This window comes from Cornus florida, unplaced genomic scaffold (genome assembly GCF_030987335.1).
Source record: "Cornus florida cultivar Cherokee Brave unplaced genomic scaffold, ASM3098733v1 CherokeeBrave_3.0.0_Hap2_Chr09, whole genome shotgun sequence".
Taxonomy (NCBI): Eukaryota; Viridiplantae; Streptophyta; class Magnoliopsida; order Cornales; family Cornaceae; genus Cornus; species Cornus florida.
Genome location: NW_026775579.1, coordinates 35519662 through 35534424, shown reverse-complemented (window position 1 = coordinate 35534424; position 14763 = coordinate 35519662). Strand labels below are relative to the sequence as shown.

Here is a 14763-nt window from a genome sequence, read left to right as displayed (position 1 = left end):
AAGAATCTATTTTTTTTTTGGTTTTTTCAATGAAAAATAATAATAAGAATAAAAATGACAGAAAGTAAAAAATAAATAAAATATAAAGAAAAGAAAATTAGATCTTCAATTTTTTGCTAAATAAAATTACTTTCTACTCCTCGTCTGATCTTTCACATGCTTTTAAATATTCAGGTTTTGAAATCCACAACACAACCTTAATCTTAGGACCTGTTTGGCATATGATGCGTTTTAGACATTATGTTTTTTTCAATACTAAAATAATCGTTTTGTTATAATAGTGTTTTGAATAGAAATCAAAACGAAAATTTATTTTAGTTTTTCCGTTATTATAGTACCAAAACACACAATATCATTAATTTGGTGATATGAATTTTGGTTAAAAAAATCAAATATATTATAAATTATTCCAAACCAATATTAACAGTTTCAAACATGATATGAGTCCAAATTTAAATACCAAATATTATAATACTTCCCAAACTGAATATTGTCAAGGATTTAATATTAGAATATTATTGCATTTAGATAAAAATATAATTAAAATTACACTTGAATCGTAGGTCATGTTTTACCCACTTTGGTGAATGTGGAAAACAAAACGTACCAAAATTTATTGAAACGTACCAAAATTTACTACTAGTGTTTAGGTAAATCAAACTCTATTGTCTCAATGGTGGTCTATATATAAAAAAAAAAAAAAAAAAAAATGTTCTCTATTTTCAATGGTGGGTTAGATAGGTTTCTTAATATATAGTCTTTAGTATTTTGAGTTAGAGTTTTGGAGAAGGAGGATATCTAATCTTAGCAACAAATAGATGATATTTATTTTTAGTATTATTTTTGGCAACAACTAAATGATATTTGATCTTCTTTACATGAATATATTAAACTTCCTTGAAAAGCTTGTAGATGAAATAGTGTACAGATTTTGGAATGCCTGAATTTACGGCAAAGGGGTCAACTGGGTAAGAGTATTCCATTTATTAAATGGATATGCTTGAATTTTTAAAGGATTGCTTAAGGTTGTGGGATAATTTAAAAGAAGCGTATAATGAATATTTTACGAAATCTTTTTTTTTTTTTTCAATAAATGTTATGAAATAAATAAATAGTTTACGTTTATATCTTCAATTGGCTTAAACTTTTGGGTGTCATATTCATAAATTGCTTGTTTAATATATAAATTTGTCTTTTATAATACAAAATGGTATAGTGGTAAATTAGTTAAAATAGTTTCTTTTTCTTTCTCCCCCAAACATGATTATTATCATTTCATTTTTTTTTTTCATTTTTTCATTAATTAATCAAACGCAACGTGAGGTTAACATTATCTTCTTCTTCTTCTTTTTTTTTTTTTTTTTTTTTTTTTTTTTTTAAACTAACGTTATCCTTTCTTTTCTTGAGCCTTAATGTCTGACATTATTGTTTAGAATTTAATGTTGTAGAGTTTATCATGCTATATATATGTATGTATATAATACATGTTTCTTTTGATCATAGTTTTTGTTGAAGAGACGAGGGCAACTCATACATCAAAGATGTAACACATTTTAACAAAAATATTTAACAACCCATCTATAGACTATAATCCAAATGTTAATCATTAATGTCACACTTATGTTACATAAGATACTTAAATTATTAATACAACACACATATGTTAACAACACAATTATATTATTAGTGCAACACATATTACATATGATATACAATACACTTTCTTCATTAATATAACACATTTACATCACACATTACATCACATACACATATGCGACACATTTATTCTTGTTTTTACATCGCTTATGAGTAATTGTGTTTATGAATAATTTAAAAAAAAAAAACTAGAAATAAATGTGTAAAATTGTATACACTACACTTAATGATTTATTAATTAATTAACTAAAACTTAAGAGTAGTATAAAAATAAGAATTTTAAATTTTAAACAAAACTATCATGTTTACCAGTCAGAAAAATCAGCCATAAGATTAGTAATAGATAACGTTAGAAATTTGAGACTTAGACTGCTGAAACATTTTGTAGACTTTTAAAAGGCACAAATAGATAGGATTGACTTCGTCTTTCCAAGGAAGTCTCTAATGAAACAAGTGTGTGTTATATATATATATATATATATATATATCTATCTGACTTATTCGTAATTTTCCTTTCAACATATGTAAATATCAAAAGTGAATGGGTTCCCTATTTCTTTCCCAACACTCCACTTAGGAGTGAGAACACATCTTTGGGTTAACCATTAAGTTTACTACAACTAGCACCAGCAACACATTCTTTTTCTTGCCAAACTAAGGGAGCCCATCCCGACATATGAAATGTTTAATCCGAATTGAACTCTAATCATACCTTCAACCTTAACTACTCAACTCGAACCCAACCTATCTTTCTACTTTTAAACTCGAACTTGTAACTCAGATTTAGATTTCGGGTTAATTCTATAATATGATTATGGATATCCGAATTAGTATAGCAATTATTGCTATACTAATTCGGATATCTGTAATCATATTATATAGAATTTGATATTATAGTATTGTGTAATCCTTGGTTGGTTGGTGTATCCCATAGATGGTTTGTGCTGTTTTGGTTTGTGCTACTTTGAATTACTCATATGACCAATTTGATTAAATTATTCTTAAACAAGAAAGTTTTAAAAACTTACTGCATTTTTTTAATAAATTACTAACAAATGCTTATAAAATTAATTCTTCTAAATATTAATATATAATAGATTAAGATTTAACAAAGAAAGTTGAAAAGAAAAGAATGGTCATAATTTGAATAATATATATAATGCATTTAAAATTAAAAATATATATATATAAATAATATTATAATTCAAGTTGTCACAACCCAAGCCCGACTCTAGTTAAGTTCTTGTTAACAATTTTGACCTAGACCCAACCTTAATTATAAAACTGATTGTCCAATCCTGCGAAAAAATAAATTGGGCTCGGATTGCCCAACTCAGGGAGGGGAAAACTCCAATATGGGCACACCCATCCCGCTTGGGGAGTTAAACGCTCGACTAACTAAGCCACTATATGATGCCCATTTACACAAACTCCTTTGATTATAGGATTTTAATATAACGAAAGAATCATTCTTATATTATATTCTGTTGTACGACTTTGAAGATAAAGAATAGTAGTACTTGTCATCTGTTCCAACACTACAATATAATTGAAACACAGAGATCTCTCATGCATTATACTACAGATCAGAAACCAAAAATAATCACTTTCCAAAATAAAACCAAAAATGAGTTGTGTCTGAGGCTTATCCCTCCCCACACTCTGACATGGTGCCTCATGAAACATAAGGTCTGAAATTCGGCTCCCACCGAGTGCAAATAATTCATTGGGGCTAAGCCTCTGCAGCCATACTCCACGATTTACCCGGCCAGGGGTGGAGAGGCATCTTTCCCGTGTCCTTGGAGATTAGTCGGGACAAAGCCCTGGATACCCTAGGTTAATCTAAAAAAAGGAAGAACCGATAGGTAATGATCTAAATTCCCTATTAAACTACAAAGATCACAATTATTGGCATTTGGCACATCTTAGGTCCAAAACAAAAAGTTAAAAAAGAGTGATTTACACAGAGTCCTTTGGTTATTTAACATTTTAGTACAATGAAAGAAACACTTTTATATGATGCACCGCTGCTGTTAAACTCTGAAAATAGAGAATACACTAGTTACTGTCTAGAGCTCCCAACCTACGTCCTGATCAAGACCATTCAATGCATATTCATTGCTTAAGCTCTGCGTCAAACGTTCGTTACCCTGGTCTCTCCAACAAAAACTCTCAGCGCTAAAGCAGAGGTATTTGGACTCCGTTGTGAAAGCATCAAATATTATTGAACAGAATCGATTCCTGCAAATCACTTTTCAAGTTTCTATACCTGAACAGTCCAACCATTTGCTTTGAATTTGCAAGAGTTCTTGTCCAGGAAAATGATGAAGCTAATACCATGGACGCCGTGTGGTTCAGATTGTTCAGTCAGCATCACCGAGTCCATCACTTCCATCCCCTCTCTTGGATATAGGTGCAAAATGAGAGTTAGGTTTCTTCTTTTGTGAAGCAATTTCAGCATTTTTTCTCAAGACAGCTCCCGGTGATGGGTAGGGGCGCTGCTGAAAGAGAGGACCCTGAAACCAAAGAAACAAGAAACAAATTAATTTGAAGCACGGATCTTCTTTGGGATGGTCAGTCAGTGAGCCTCAACTTGTTACAAAGACAGGCAGTCCATATATGTTCAGTTAGTGAATGTATATGGATGAAGAAGGAAAAGAATTATGATATTGACCATCAAACCGACATCCTAAATGCGGAAATACAGACAGATATATATATATATATGGAGATATCAAGTCAAAATTATTGTAAAAAGATAATGATGGAAATTAATATAGAACGTGGATTATTTTTATAACTCATTTGAACATTTTAAAAATAATAATAATAATAAAACCCCTATAATTAACATTTTGAGTCATTATATTGTAACAAACTGCGTGACTCCTAAATATGCACTGCTTAGAGTGCAAAAAGTAGGCATTTCACAATTTTTCCTGAACATCAATCCGTATAAAGTAAATACTATTCAACAATTTAAAAAGATTGAACACCTTGACAACTTGAATACTTCGTAAATGCAATTATATGGCGATGATTAAGCCATGACACATGACGTGGATAAATTTTAATATAAGACTTTTACATGGCTATGAAAATTTTGCATTCTCAAGTTCTTCGTAGCCTGAAGATGTAATAAGACCATATACAGACTGAGGAAATGGATTATGTAACACTAAAACATCTAAACATAATTTAATGTGTCATAAAGGGAACAATACTTCAATTGTGATACGAAACAGAAAAATGTGTGAAAATACATCAATGTGATATGAAGCAAAAGAAAGGTTGCTTGAAGCAACATGAATAAAGTATAAAACAGAGAAGGCGGGCACCTATCCGAAAACTTCTCTAAAAATTGAACAGTTATCCCCTTAAGGACATCTAATTTCTTACCGGGAGAGTTACATGGTTATATAGAAATACTAGGATATCCAATGAAAACGAGATCTTCACGGAAAAATTGCTAAAATGAAGTAACACCCCCATATTTATCTCAAACTCAAGATACCTACATATTCAAGATATTGAGTATCTCAATGATATTAGTGCACAAAAGGAGAAGAAAAGAGCATGAATCACTGGTATGTGCTATACTTGAAGTTCTGGGGAGAAAAGGAAACAAATAAATTTGGAGATGACATCAAGAAGCTCGAGTCATACAAGAATGCCACCAATTTGGGATTTATTATCCTATAGTTACTAGTTGCTTAGGGGGCATTGCCTAGTACAGTGGTAAATACTCGGGCTGTCCAGCGTGATAATGCAGTTCGAAACCTAAGGCAGCCACTTACTTTCTTTTGTTTTTAGGGGTTACCTCCTTTTTCTCTTGTACTTTTTATTTTTATTTTTATTGAAACAAACACATTTAGGGGGTAAAAAAAAAACCTGACCCGGCCACTTTTTGCAAATAATGCCAAAGGTTATGTCTCAATTAACGGGGACGAGGTACCACACTAGGTAATGACCTTTATAGTTATTAGTTAGTTAATCATGTTTGAGGCTGTCTGGACAATGAAAATAGAAAAATAACGTACAGGAGGGTCAAAATCCCAAAACAGTCTGGAAGTCATTGTAATACACTCAAGTCTATGCTGGATGACACAAAATCGCGAAGCTTGTTGAAAGAGAGAGAGTATATGTAAACGTATATCTTATTGAGTGAATAATACAATAAAACAATGGGGTTTATATAAGAGAAGCTACAGGAGTAGTTGAGTAGAGAACAAGTAAAGCCTATACATGGTAATGCTATATATGGTAATGAGGGTTAGGTGAAGGCGGCTACAGAATACAGAAAACTCTAGTAAACCCTAGAATACAATGTAATCTAACTGTACACATGTGACAGCTCATACTATACTTTACAACCCTCCCCCTCAAACTGGAGAGTAGATGTCAATAATTCCCAGCTTGCTACATATGAAAACAATATAGTTCTTGGGAAGTGCCTTAGTGAAGATGTCTGCCAGTCTGCTATGAGGAACAAAAGGTGTAACAATCTCATTCGAGTCAATTTTAAATCGAATAAAATGGCAATCGACTTCAATGTGTTTAGTTCTCTCATGATAGACTAGATTGATAGCAATACGAATAGCTGTCTGTCAAAATGGAGAGGAATTGGGTACAGAACTGAAATCCCAAGTTCCTGTAAAAAGGTCTTCAACCAAGTAAGATCACAGGCAATGTGCGCCATGACACGATACTCTGCTTTAGCACTGGAATGAGCCACAACTGACTGTTTCTTGCTCCTCCAAGTTACTAAAGTTCCTCCTATGAAGGTGCGGTAACTCGCGGTGGACAGTCGATCAGACGGAGAACCAGCCCAATTTGCATCCGTGTACCCCACAATCCGAAGATGTCCAGAAAATCAATAAAGTAGACCACATCCCGGTGCACCCTTGAGAAATTTCAAGATGCGTACAACTGCCTCCATGTGGGGTACCCGAGGACTGGTCATGAACTAGCTCACAACACTAACTGTATAAGAGATCTCTGCACGAGTGATTGTGAGGTAAGTAAGTTTACCTACAAGTCTCCGATACATCTTGGGATCATCGAGTGTGTCTCCATCATCGACCTTAAGTTTTACATTAGTCTCCATAGGTGTAGCTACAAGTTTCAAACCAAGATATCTAGTATCCTGTAAGAGATCAAAAGTATACTTTCGCTGATAGAGACTAAGCCTTACTTCGACCGAGCCACCCAATTCCTAGAAAATACCGAAGTTTGCCAAATTTCTTAGAAAGGAAGCTAGAACTGAAGTGATGGATTAAAATTTGTATTCCAAACCCAGGTGGAGCCATATAAATTGTCTCAATAAGGTCACCATGCAGAAAGACATTTTTAACATCAAGTTGATAAAGTAACCAATCCAGATTAGCTGCAAGAGAGATTATCACACGAACATAATCCAGTTTGGCCATAGAAGAGAACGTCTCAGTATAATCAAGGCCATAAGTCTGAGTGTAGCCTTTAGCAACAAGGCGAGTTTTGAGACGGTCAACACTACCACTTCTTTTTAACAATGAAAATCCATCGATAACCAACAACCTGAGTATCAAAAGGCTTAGGAACAAGGTACCAAGTATGATTCAATTTAAAGCATTTATTTCTTCTTCCATAGCTTTCCTCCACCCTGGATGAGAGTGCCTCCCTGTAGGACTTTGGAAGAGCAATAAAGGATAACGACAAAGAAAAAGCTTGAAAGGAGGAGGACAATTCATTATATGATACAAAATTAGTGATAGGGTGATTGGTACAAGATCTTTTACCTTTCCAAATAGCAATGGGTTGATCAATATTAGAGTCTGGAAAAATGAAAGAATCTCTAGGTGTTAAAGCGACTGGTGGAAGTGGCAAGACTGTGTTTACTACTTCAGTTGTAGGAACATGATTAACTACTCTTTTTGGCGACAAGCATAGGCATAGAGCTGGTGGGATGTCAGAATCAAAAACAAGAGTTGGAAGAACAGACTCTTGAAGAACAGAGTCCTCCAAACGATTGCCTTCCTGGGAATAATAAGGAACATCCTCAAAGAATGTTATATCTGCCCACACAAATTGTTTATGAAAAAAATGCATTTGTGGGGAGGAGGATCAAGTTTGTCTCGTTCAAGGGTCAGATTGTGAACAAAGCAAACACACCCAAACACTTTTAAAGGAATACAAAAAGGGTCTTTATCAGGAAACATCACTTGGAAAGGTGATTATCCTTGAAGAACCCTAAGAAGGCATATGATTTAAAATATATACAGCAACCAGAACCGCATCTACCCAAAAATGTTTTGGAACATGCATTTGAATTGTTAAGGCACGACCAATAGCTAGGAGTGGTCCATTCTTTCGTTCAACAATTCTATTTTATTAAGGGGTATCAACACAAGATGTTTGATGGATAATGCCCCTCCACTCAAGAAACTGTTGAAAAATATTAACTTTACATTCAAGGGCATTATCAGTTCTAATAACAAGTAATTGAGCTATTTTGAATTTCAGCATAAAAGGATTGAAAAACAAAGAACACTTGAAATCTATCTTTAAGGATATTTTAACAACCATCTACTCCAAAAGCTTAAGTTGTTAGAGAGAGTAACTTAAATATATAACTCTTTCAACACAGCCCCTCACGTGTGGCCTTCTTTTTTGGAACACAAGTTTCAATTTTAATTATCAGGGCGATGGTGAGGTTTGAACGCGAGACATTTTGGCTCGAATACCATGTTAACAACCATCTATTCCAAAAGCTTAAGTTGTTAGAGAGAGTGTAACTTAAATATATAGATCCTTAAACAATTATAAACTCAAGTTAAACGTGAATAATCATCAATAAATGACACAAGTATTGATGATTATATCATGTTGCTCAGTGGGAACAACAAAAGCAGAGTGGTTTCCCTTGTCAATCACATGGGCATGAATAGATGCTCTTCGAACTTAAGCAAAAGTCTCACTAGCTGTGGGTGTCTCCTTGCCAAAAAAATCCGTGAACTGATCTGAGTGAGTTCAGGTTCAAGTCTAGATAGAAATTTTGCCAACTGAAACTCCTCCCTGCGTCGTTTCTGTTATTCTATGTCTACAGTCAATGGTTGGTAGACATTCAATACTTCCCAAGTACCCTTCAGTTCTGAGTAATAATCTTCAACAGAACGATCTCCTAGCTCGAGATTAAATATGTCCTGGTACAACTAATAAATACGAGAAATATTCTTCTCTGAAGAATACATGTCCTTAGATTTTCCAAGATATCTTTGGAAAATTCTAGGAATGACACGTTGAATATCTCAGGTTCCAAGCTATTCCATAAACAAGTCATAATCTGAGCATCTTTTTTCTCCCAAGCCTCAATAATCTTTTTATTAGTGGTGGGGTTTGGTTGATCGAATAGGACTGTTTTCCTTAAGCCCGTAAGAATACCTCTACGGCTCGAGACCATTGAAGGTAGTTCAAGCCTCTCAGTTTGGAGTTAGTGATTGACCCAAGAAGATAAGAGTCCTTGGTATCCACAGGGGGGCTGTCGAACAAGAGATAGGAGCCAAGATGAGAGAACCAAGATCAAGTCGAGATGAACCCAAGAGAGATTGCCGAGACGAGAACCGAGATCACCGAGGAGAGATTGCCGATAAGAGATCACTGAGAGAGCCGAGATGGAATCGAGATCGAAGTCTGAATAAGACTGGAAAAAAAATATTTAAGAGGGATCGATTTCCTTTCTGATACCATGTTGAAAGAGAGAATATATGAAAACGTATATCTTATTGAGTGAATAATACAATAATACAATCGGGTTTATATAGGAGAAGCTACTGGTGTAGGAGAGTGGAGAAACAAGTAAACCCTATACATGGTAATGCTATATATGGTAATGAGGGGTAGGCAAAGGCAGCTACAATACAAAAAACTCTAGTAAACCCTATATACAATGCAATCTAAATGTACATGTGTGACAGCTCATACTATACCGTACAACAAAGCTTATAAATGAAAACTTAAAGATGTTGAACCCAGCTCAAAGGATAATATACATTGCAGCTGCCTATTACTCAGGCTAGGTTTTCCAGCTTTGGCGATGAAACTAAAGAAAAAGAGCGTAATTTTTCTCTTTTATCCATCTCCTTTACCTTCTCCTCTCCACTGCCTTCATTTATTTCTTTAATTCCTTCCCCTTTGTTCTTCTTCCCTTGATCAAAGGCAGCAGTAGGTATGTCTGCAACAACTGCAGTGTCTGTTTCCTTGTCCTGTACCCTTTTTTTCTTCTACTTCTTCCAAGTGCAAGATAACCCCAAGGTGTTGTTTTTTCCCATACCAATAAAGGCCCTCCCTTCACCATCCCTATGCAGATGGTCTACAGGGCTTATTTAATATTCCTCTTTAATACAGGGCGCTTACCAGTGCTTGTGTGCACATAGACACAGAACTCTGTAGTAAGGACACAAGTCCATATAATGAAGAGCAATTTTACTAAAATGATGAATTACCCTGACCTCCCTTGAGGTTTGGCCTCTTCACCCATAGACTAAACCTTTGGAAAAATCACTCTGACCTCCATTGTCAATGTTAGAGCCGTTAATTGAGTCAAAGTTTCTGCACATTTACCATTTTCATAATAAACATCACAATAGCTGATGTTTTGTTGACATAATGAAATTGTTTCGAAAACAAAAATTTGCCCCTCAACTTACATCAGATGATATCTATCAAAATCTAGGAAATATAAGTTTCTCCCCTCCCTCCTCTCCCAATCTCACAACTAGGAAGGGAACATACATGCCAGCACTACAAAATTTATGTGACATACTATTTCTTTTCCAACTACATGGCATACCATAGTTAGTAGTATAGTATAGATTAACACCATCGAAGAAAATAAATTCCACCAACATGCCGTCTCCGATTCATTCCCTTTAGTGCTTCAGTCTACCACTTCACTGTCTGCACAGAACAAATTTCCCTTCACCAACAGAACCCTTTCAATTCTCTCTCTCTCTCTCTCTAGTTTTTGCTGCTTTGGCCATCCCTCTTCCTCTCTAGATTGTCAAATTAATGTATCGAATCAAAATGTAATTTCCACATAATAGATTGGTATTCACTTTGGTTCTCAGATTCAAGTATTTCTGTCATGAAATGAAATTGAATCTTTGAGTTATAGATTCTAGAGTTTCAAAATAGTTCGTCTCCAATGGCTATCAGAGGCATAGATTTCAAGTGATAACTTTTGATTCTTCGTAAAAATGAAGATTTTATTTGATATCTATATTTGTGCTTAAATTTCTTCAGCTTCTCATAAGTATATTATTATTCAAGTAAATTGTTATCACTAGATTACACCAACACACGAGTTTCGAACTTTTGCTAATGCAGTATAAGTGTGTATCCTTTAAATATTTAACTTGTGGGTTCCACTTTTCCCAAATCTAGAGAGAGACAGATATGAAAGATATGTTATGAGAGAGTACTAGAAAATAAACACACACAGACCCTAGACGTCTCACATGTTTGTGCTTTCTTCCATTATGCATGTGAGATGTTTATCTGTCATGAAAGAGTACTAGAAAAGACACAGATCCTAGAAGTCTCAAATGTTTGTGTTTTCTTCCATTATGCGTGTAAGACGTTGTGCACGTGTGAGAGAGGGGGCTAACATGGGGGTACACAGAGAGAGAGAGAGAGAGAAGACCTTATATTTCCCTCCCTTCTCTGCTTGTACCTCAGATTTGTAAAAAGAAACAAAACTGCATCTAAATGCACATGTAAAAGATAGGGCATTTTTGTCATATTGATATCCGCATATTTTGTTTGAACCTTATTAATATGGGCATATTAGTCATTGAAAAATTAGTGTTAATTTTGTCATTTTAGTGTAACTATGGCCAATTTTGGCTTTGGAATAAATAATTTTGACGGTTCTAGCAACCACTTAATGGTCAGGGGATACTCTGTTCTTTTGCCCAAACTTCAAGAGAGGTTGATCGCAGATCAAAGTTTAATCTATGGGTAAAAAGTCTAAACCTCAGAGGAGGTCAGGGTAACTCAACCTTACTAAAATAAAAATAAAAGGATCTAAAACTGGACAGAGTAAGCCCTTGGATGCATGTGACTCCCAAAAACAATCAAAGAGGAAAAATTGGAATGAGGTTTGCCTTAAATAAAGAGAACAACAAGTTTTAGTTAATGAGGGCAGGCCTGGCACAACGGTAAGGTTGGTAACATTCCTACATGGTTTAACTTATCGATGTCCTTGAGTCCAATTAAGATAAAGAGTGGGCAATCATCTAACCTTTCTCTCGCGCTAAAGCAAAAGAATTAGGGAGTTCTTCTCTCCTTTCTTTGTTTTCTGTATCCAACCTGGAAATACAACTTCTCTACATACTAAGGTAAGGCTGCACAAATTTGAACATCATCTGTCAGGGCCCTCGTGCACTAGGTTGTCCTTTTTTTTAAGTAAATTTTAGTTGATCTATTCAAGCGTTTGTCATATTCAACTTTGGTTATGACTTGCCGTGAAAAAAAGAGAAAAAGACAAAGCTTTGGTCATGGAAAAATCTAAATACTGAGTGCAATATGCCAAACCAATTATTATGAAATGTATTTCAGAATGTGTCAAAAATTATCTGCACGCATCCGAAATCCATTTCCTATGTATAGATAAAACAGTATCAATTTACTTTAGAAACATGTCTTGAGACGTGGACAACAACTTCCACACGTCCACTACAGCACATACAATTTATTTAATTGTGTAAAATGAGTTTCATTAACGCGTCTTTCATAGATATGAAGATGGGCAATACAACTCAAGTAGCTAGAAAGCAATAGATTTATAAAATAAAAAGCACTTAGTGTACCGTGGCAGTGGTATCCGCTGCTCGTGGCTGAACTCCTTTAAGGCCTACAACCCTGCAAAATCAGCAATAGATGATATTACCAGTGAAATAATCAGGTGATTCTCCAGATTACCTATGACCAATTTAGGACTCAACATTTGACTAATACATAGCATTCTCAAGCAAAGCATGAGAGGACCCACAACATGCACACAAAGAGTTGATGCCTCAAGTCCTTTAAATAAGATATGCAAATCATACCAGCCACCACGTGGAGCATCAGAATAAGAGCTTGGATCCATGGGGTCCAATTCATCATCCTCAGTGTAGGCACGTTTCTTGCTGTCTCTTTTATTGCCTTTTCCTGTTGGGGGTTTCATATTGGACCTATAAACCCAAGGACAAATTAATTATGTCAATATGAAGCTCCAAAATTTGAAACTTTTTAAGTTCACAATATTTTGATTAGATTTCTATTCAGTTTGTGCGAATCAATATTCAGTGAGATTTAAATTTCAAGTACTTAGATCTTTAACTAAGTTTGTAAAGCCAAGAGGATCCCAAAATAAAAGATAGAATCCAGTTCAAGAGGGAATTTATTTTCTTAGTTACGATATATTTCTTAAAAACTTTATACCACCTTGGTCTTCTGTTATTCGCTTTGATGAAGTTGCCATCCTTTCACTTCCTCCCTGTATTGCTTTTATTTATTTATTTTTAATTTTATTTCCTGCAATTTAATTGTCTTTTTAGGTAGTTTTCATACTTTGCTCTTTTTCCCCTACTTTTAATAATATTCTTGCCTCTTGTTCAGAAAAATCAAATAAAGGTGAAGAGATTCTCAGTGTTACATAGCTTTAAGGACCTCTTGAAGCAGAAGAGTCCAATATGAGCTTAAATCCAATGGTAAACCTGCTTCAGTCCCTTTGGAATTGATTCCCCCTCCCTCTATATGCGCATTAACAAATGAAAGAATTTTTAATCATATTTCAAATCCCCCAAATGGTACAGAGCAAATTAATTTGACAGCTAAGGCACAACATTTTAAATTAAAAGCTTAAGTGGCACAGCGTTTGAAAAACATTAAGCTTCAAAACAGTTAGGATACCTGTGCTTTGCAAGCCTTTTTTCTGAATCTTCTCTAATACTTGCAGCATTGGGGATCTGCTGTTGGGTTTCCAGGCTGTGTGACAGGTACTGGCTTTGAGGAAGATTGAGAACTCTACGTTCAAAAAAAGATTTGATAAATATACAGAAATAATATCCTTTGTTGATCAATAATAACCATAATGATAATGGTGATAATAATGAATGATAATAAATATAATAAAATTATTAGAAATTTATGAGAGATGTTTTGGACTTCAAGACTTTTATCAAACTTGTAAATGCAGACTGGCACTTTATATATATATTTGGTAATCAGCTGCTTTATTTTTATTTTGTATCACTATCTATAGGTGAGAAATCTACTTATCAAATTAAGGTATAAAAAGCGAATACAAACAAGACTTATATGAACTATTGTTTTTATAATTTCATTAAAAAAAAAAAAAAAAAAAAAACAACACTCCAGTCAAAATGATTGGTTGTGATAAATAAGTGGAATTATCAAACCGTGTGCAATGATTGCAGTAACCCCACGACTGCACAAGGCCTACTCCCCAACCACTGCATCCCATGCATTTCTTTAGCAAGGATGACTTATCAGCCCCATTCCCATTAGCTGCAGTTCTGGAAATAATGCTTCCATTTTGGTGTGAGGAGACCTTCAGTGATGACTCAGGGTGCTCCCATTGTGATACATGCGTCTTCGTGTTGTAGTAATATTTTTGACCTGCATTTAAACACATAGTATAAGAAATACATACTTAAATGGTTAAAGAACCTGCATAATGAAAGGTCCCTGTACTCCATAGGCTGATAGTAACACATTTTTACCAATTGGTACATTATATAATTTTGAAAATTAAAAATGCATTTCTGCTGAAATAAATAGTTATGCACTAAAAGAACTGATAAGCGCCGAATATTGCATATTCAAGCGCCCTTACTTGCATTAGTTAAGTCCATTTTTGGTTTATATGTATATATTTTCTCCAGTTCTTTGTTTCTGTGCATTTTTCAGGTTTGTCTGCAAAAAGGGAATAAAATGGAAGCTCAGAAGGCTTGTTGAAGAGCAAATCAATCCGGGCTTTTGCATCCGGAGATTTCCAAGAAGAATCCGCTAAAATAGGTCCATGAAGCCCTTCTACAATGAAAAAGGAGCAAGTGATTCTCA

At 34.6% G+C, this 14763-nt stretch overlaps 1 protein-coding gene across 2 annotated transcripts in view; it reads right to left on the bottom strand.

Annotated features, from left to right (window-relative positions):
• Positions 1–3541: 3541 nt before the first annotated feature.
• Positions 3542–14763, bottom strand: part of LOC132273667 (uncharacterized) — a 33674-nt gene continuing 22452 nt past the window's right edge. Inside the window, exons 11-16 of one of the 2 annotated variants that reach the window (XM_059774667.1) lie at positions 14100–14319; positions 13591–13704; positions 12744–12869; positions 12504–12555; positions 3994–4172; positions 3542–3897 (exon numbers count right to left, since the gene is read on the bottom strand). In XM_059774667.1, the coding sequence (XP_059630650.1) occupies positions 4020–4172; positions 12504–12555; positions 12744–12869; positions 13591–13704; positions 14100–14319 (665 nt within the window). In that variant the 3' untranslated portion in view covers positions 3542–3897; positions 3994–4019. Of the gene's footprint in view, positions 4173–12503; positions 12556–12743; positions 12870–13590; positions 13705–14099; positions 14320–14763 lie in introns of both variants that reach the window. The other variant, XM_059774666.1, reaches the window with a different exon arrangement.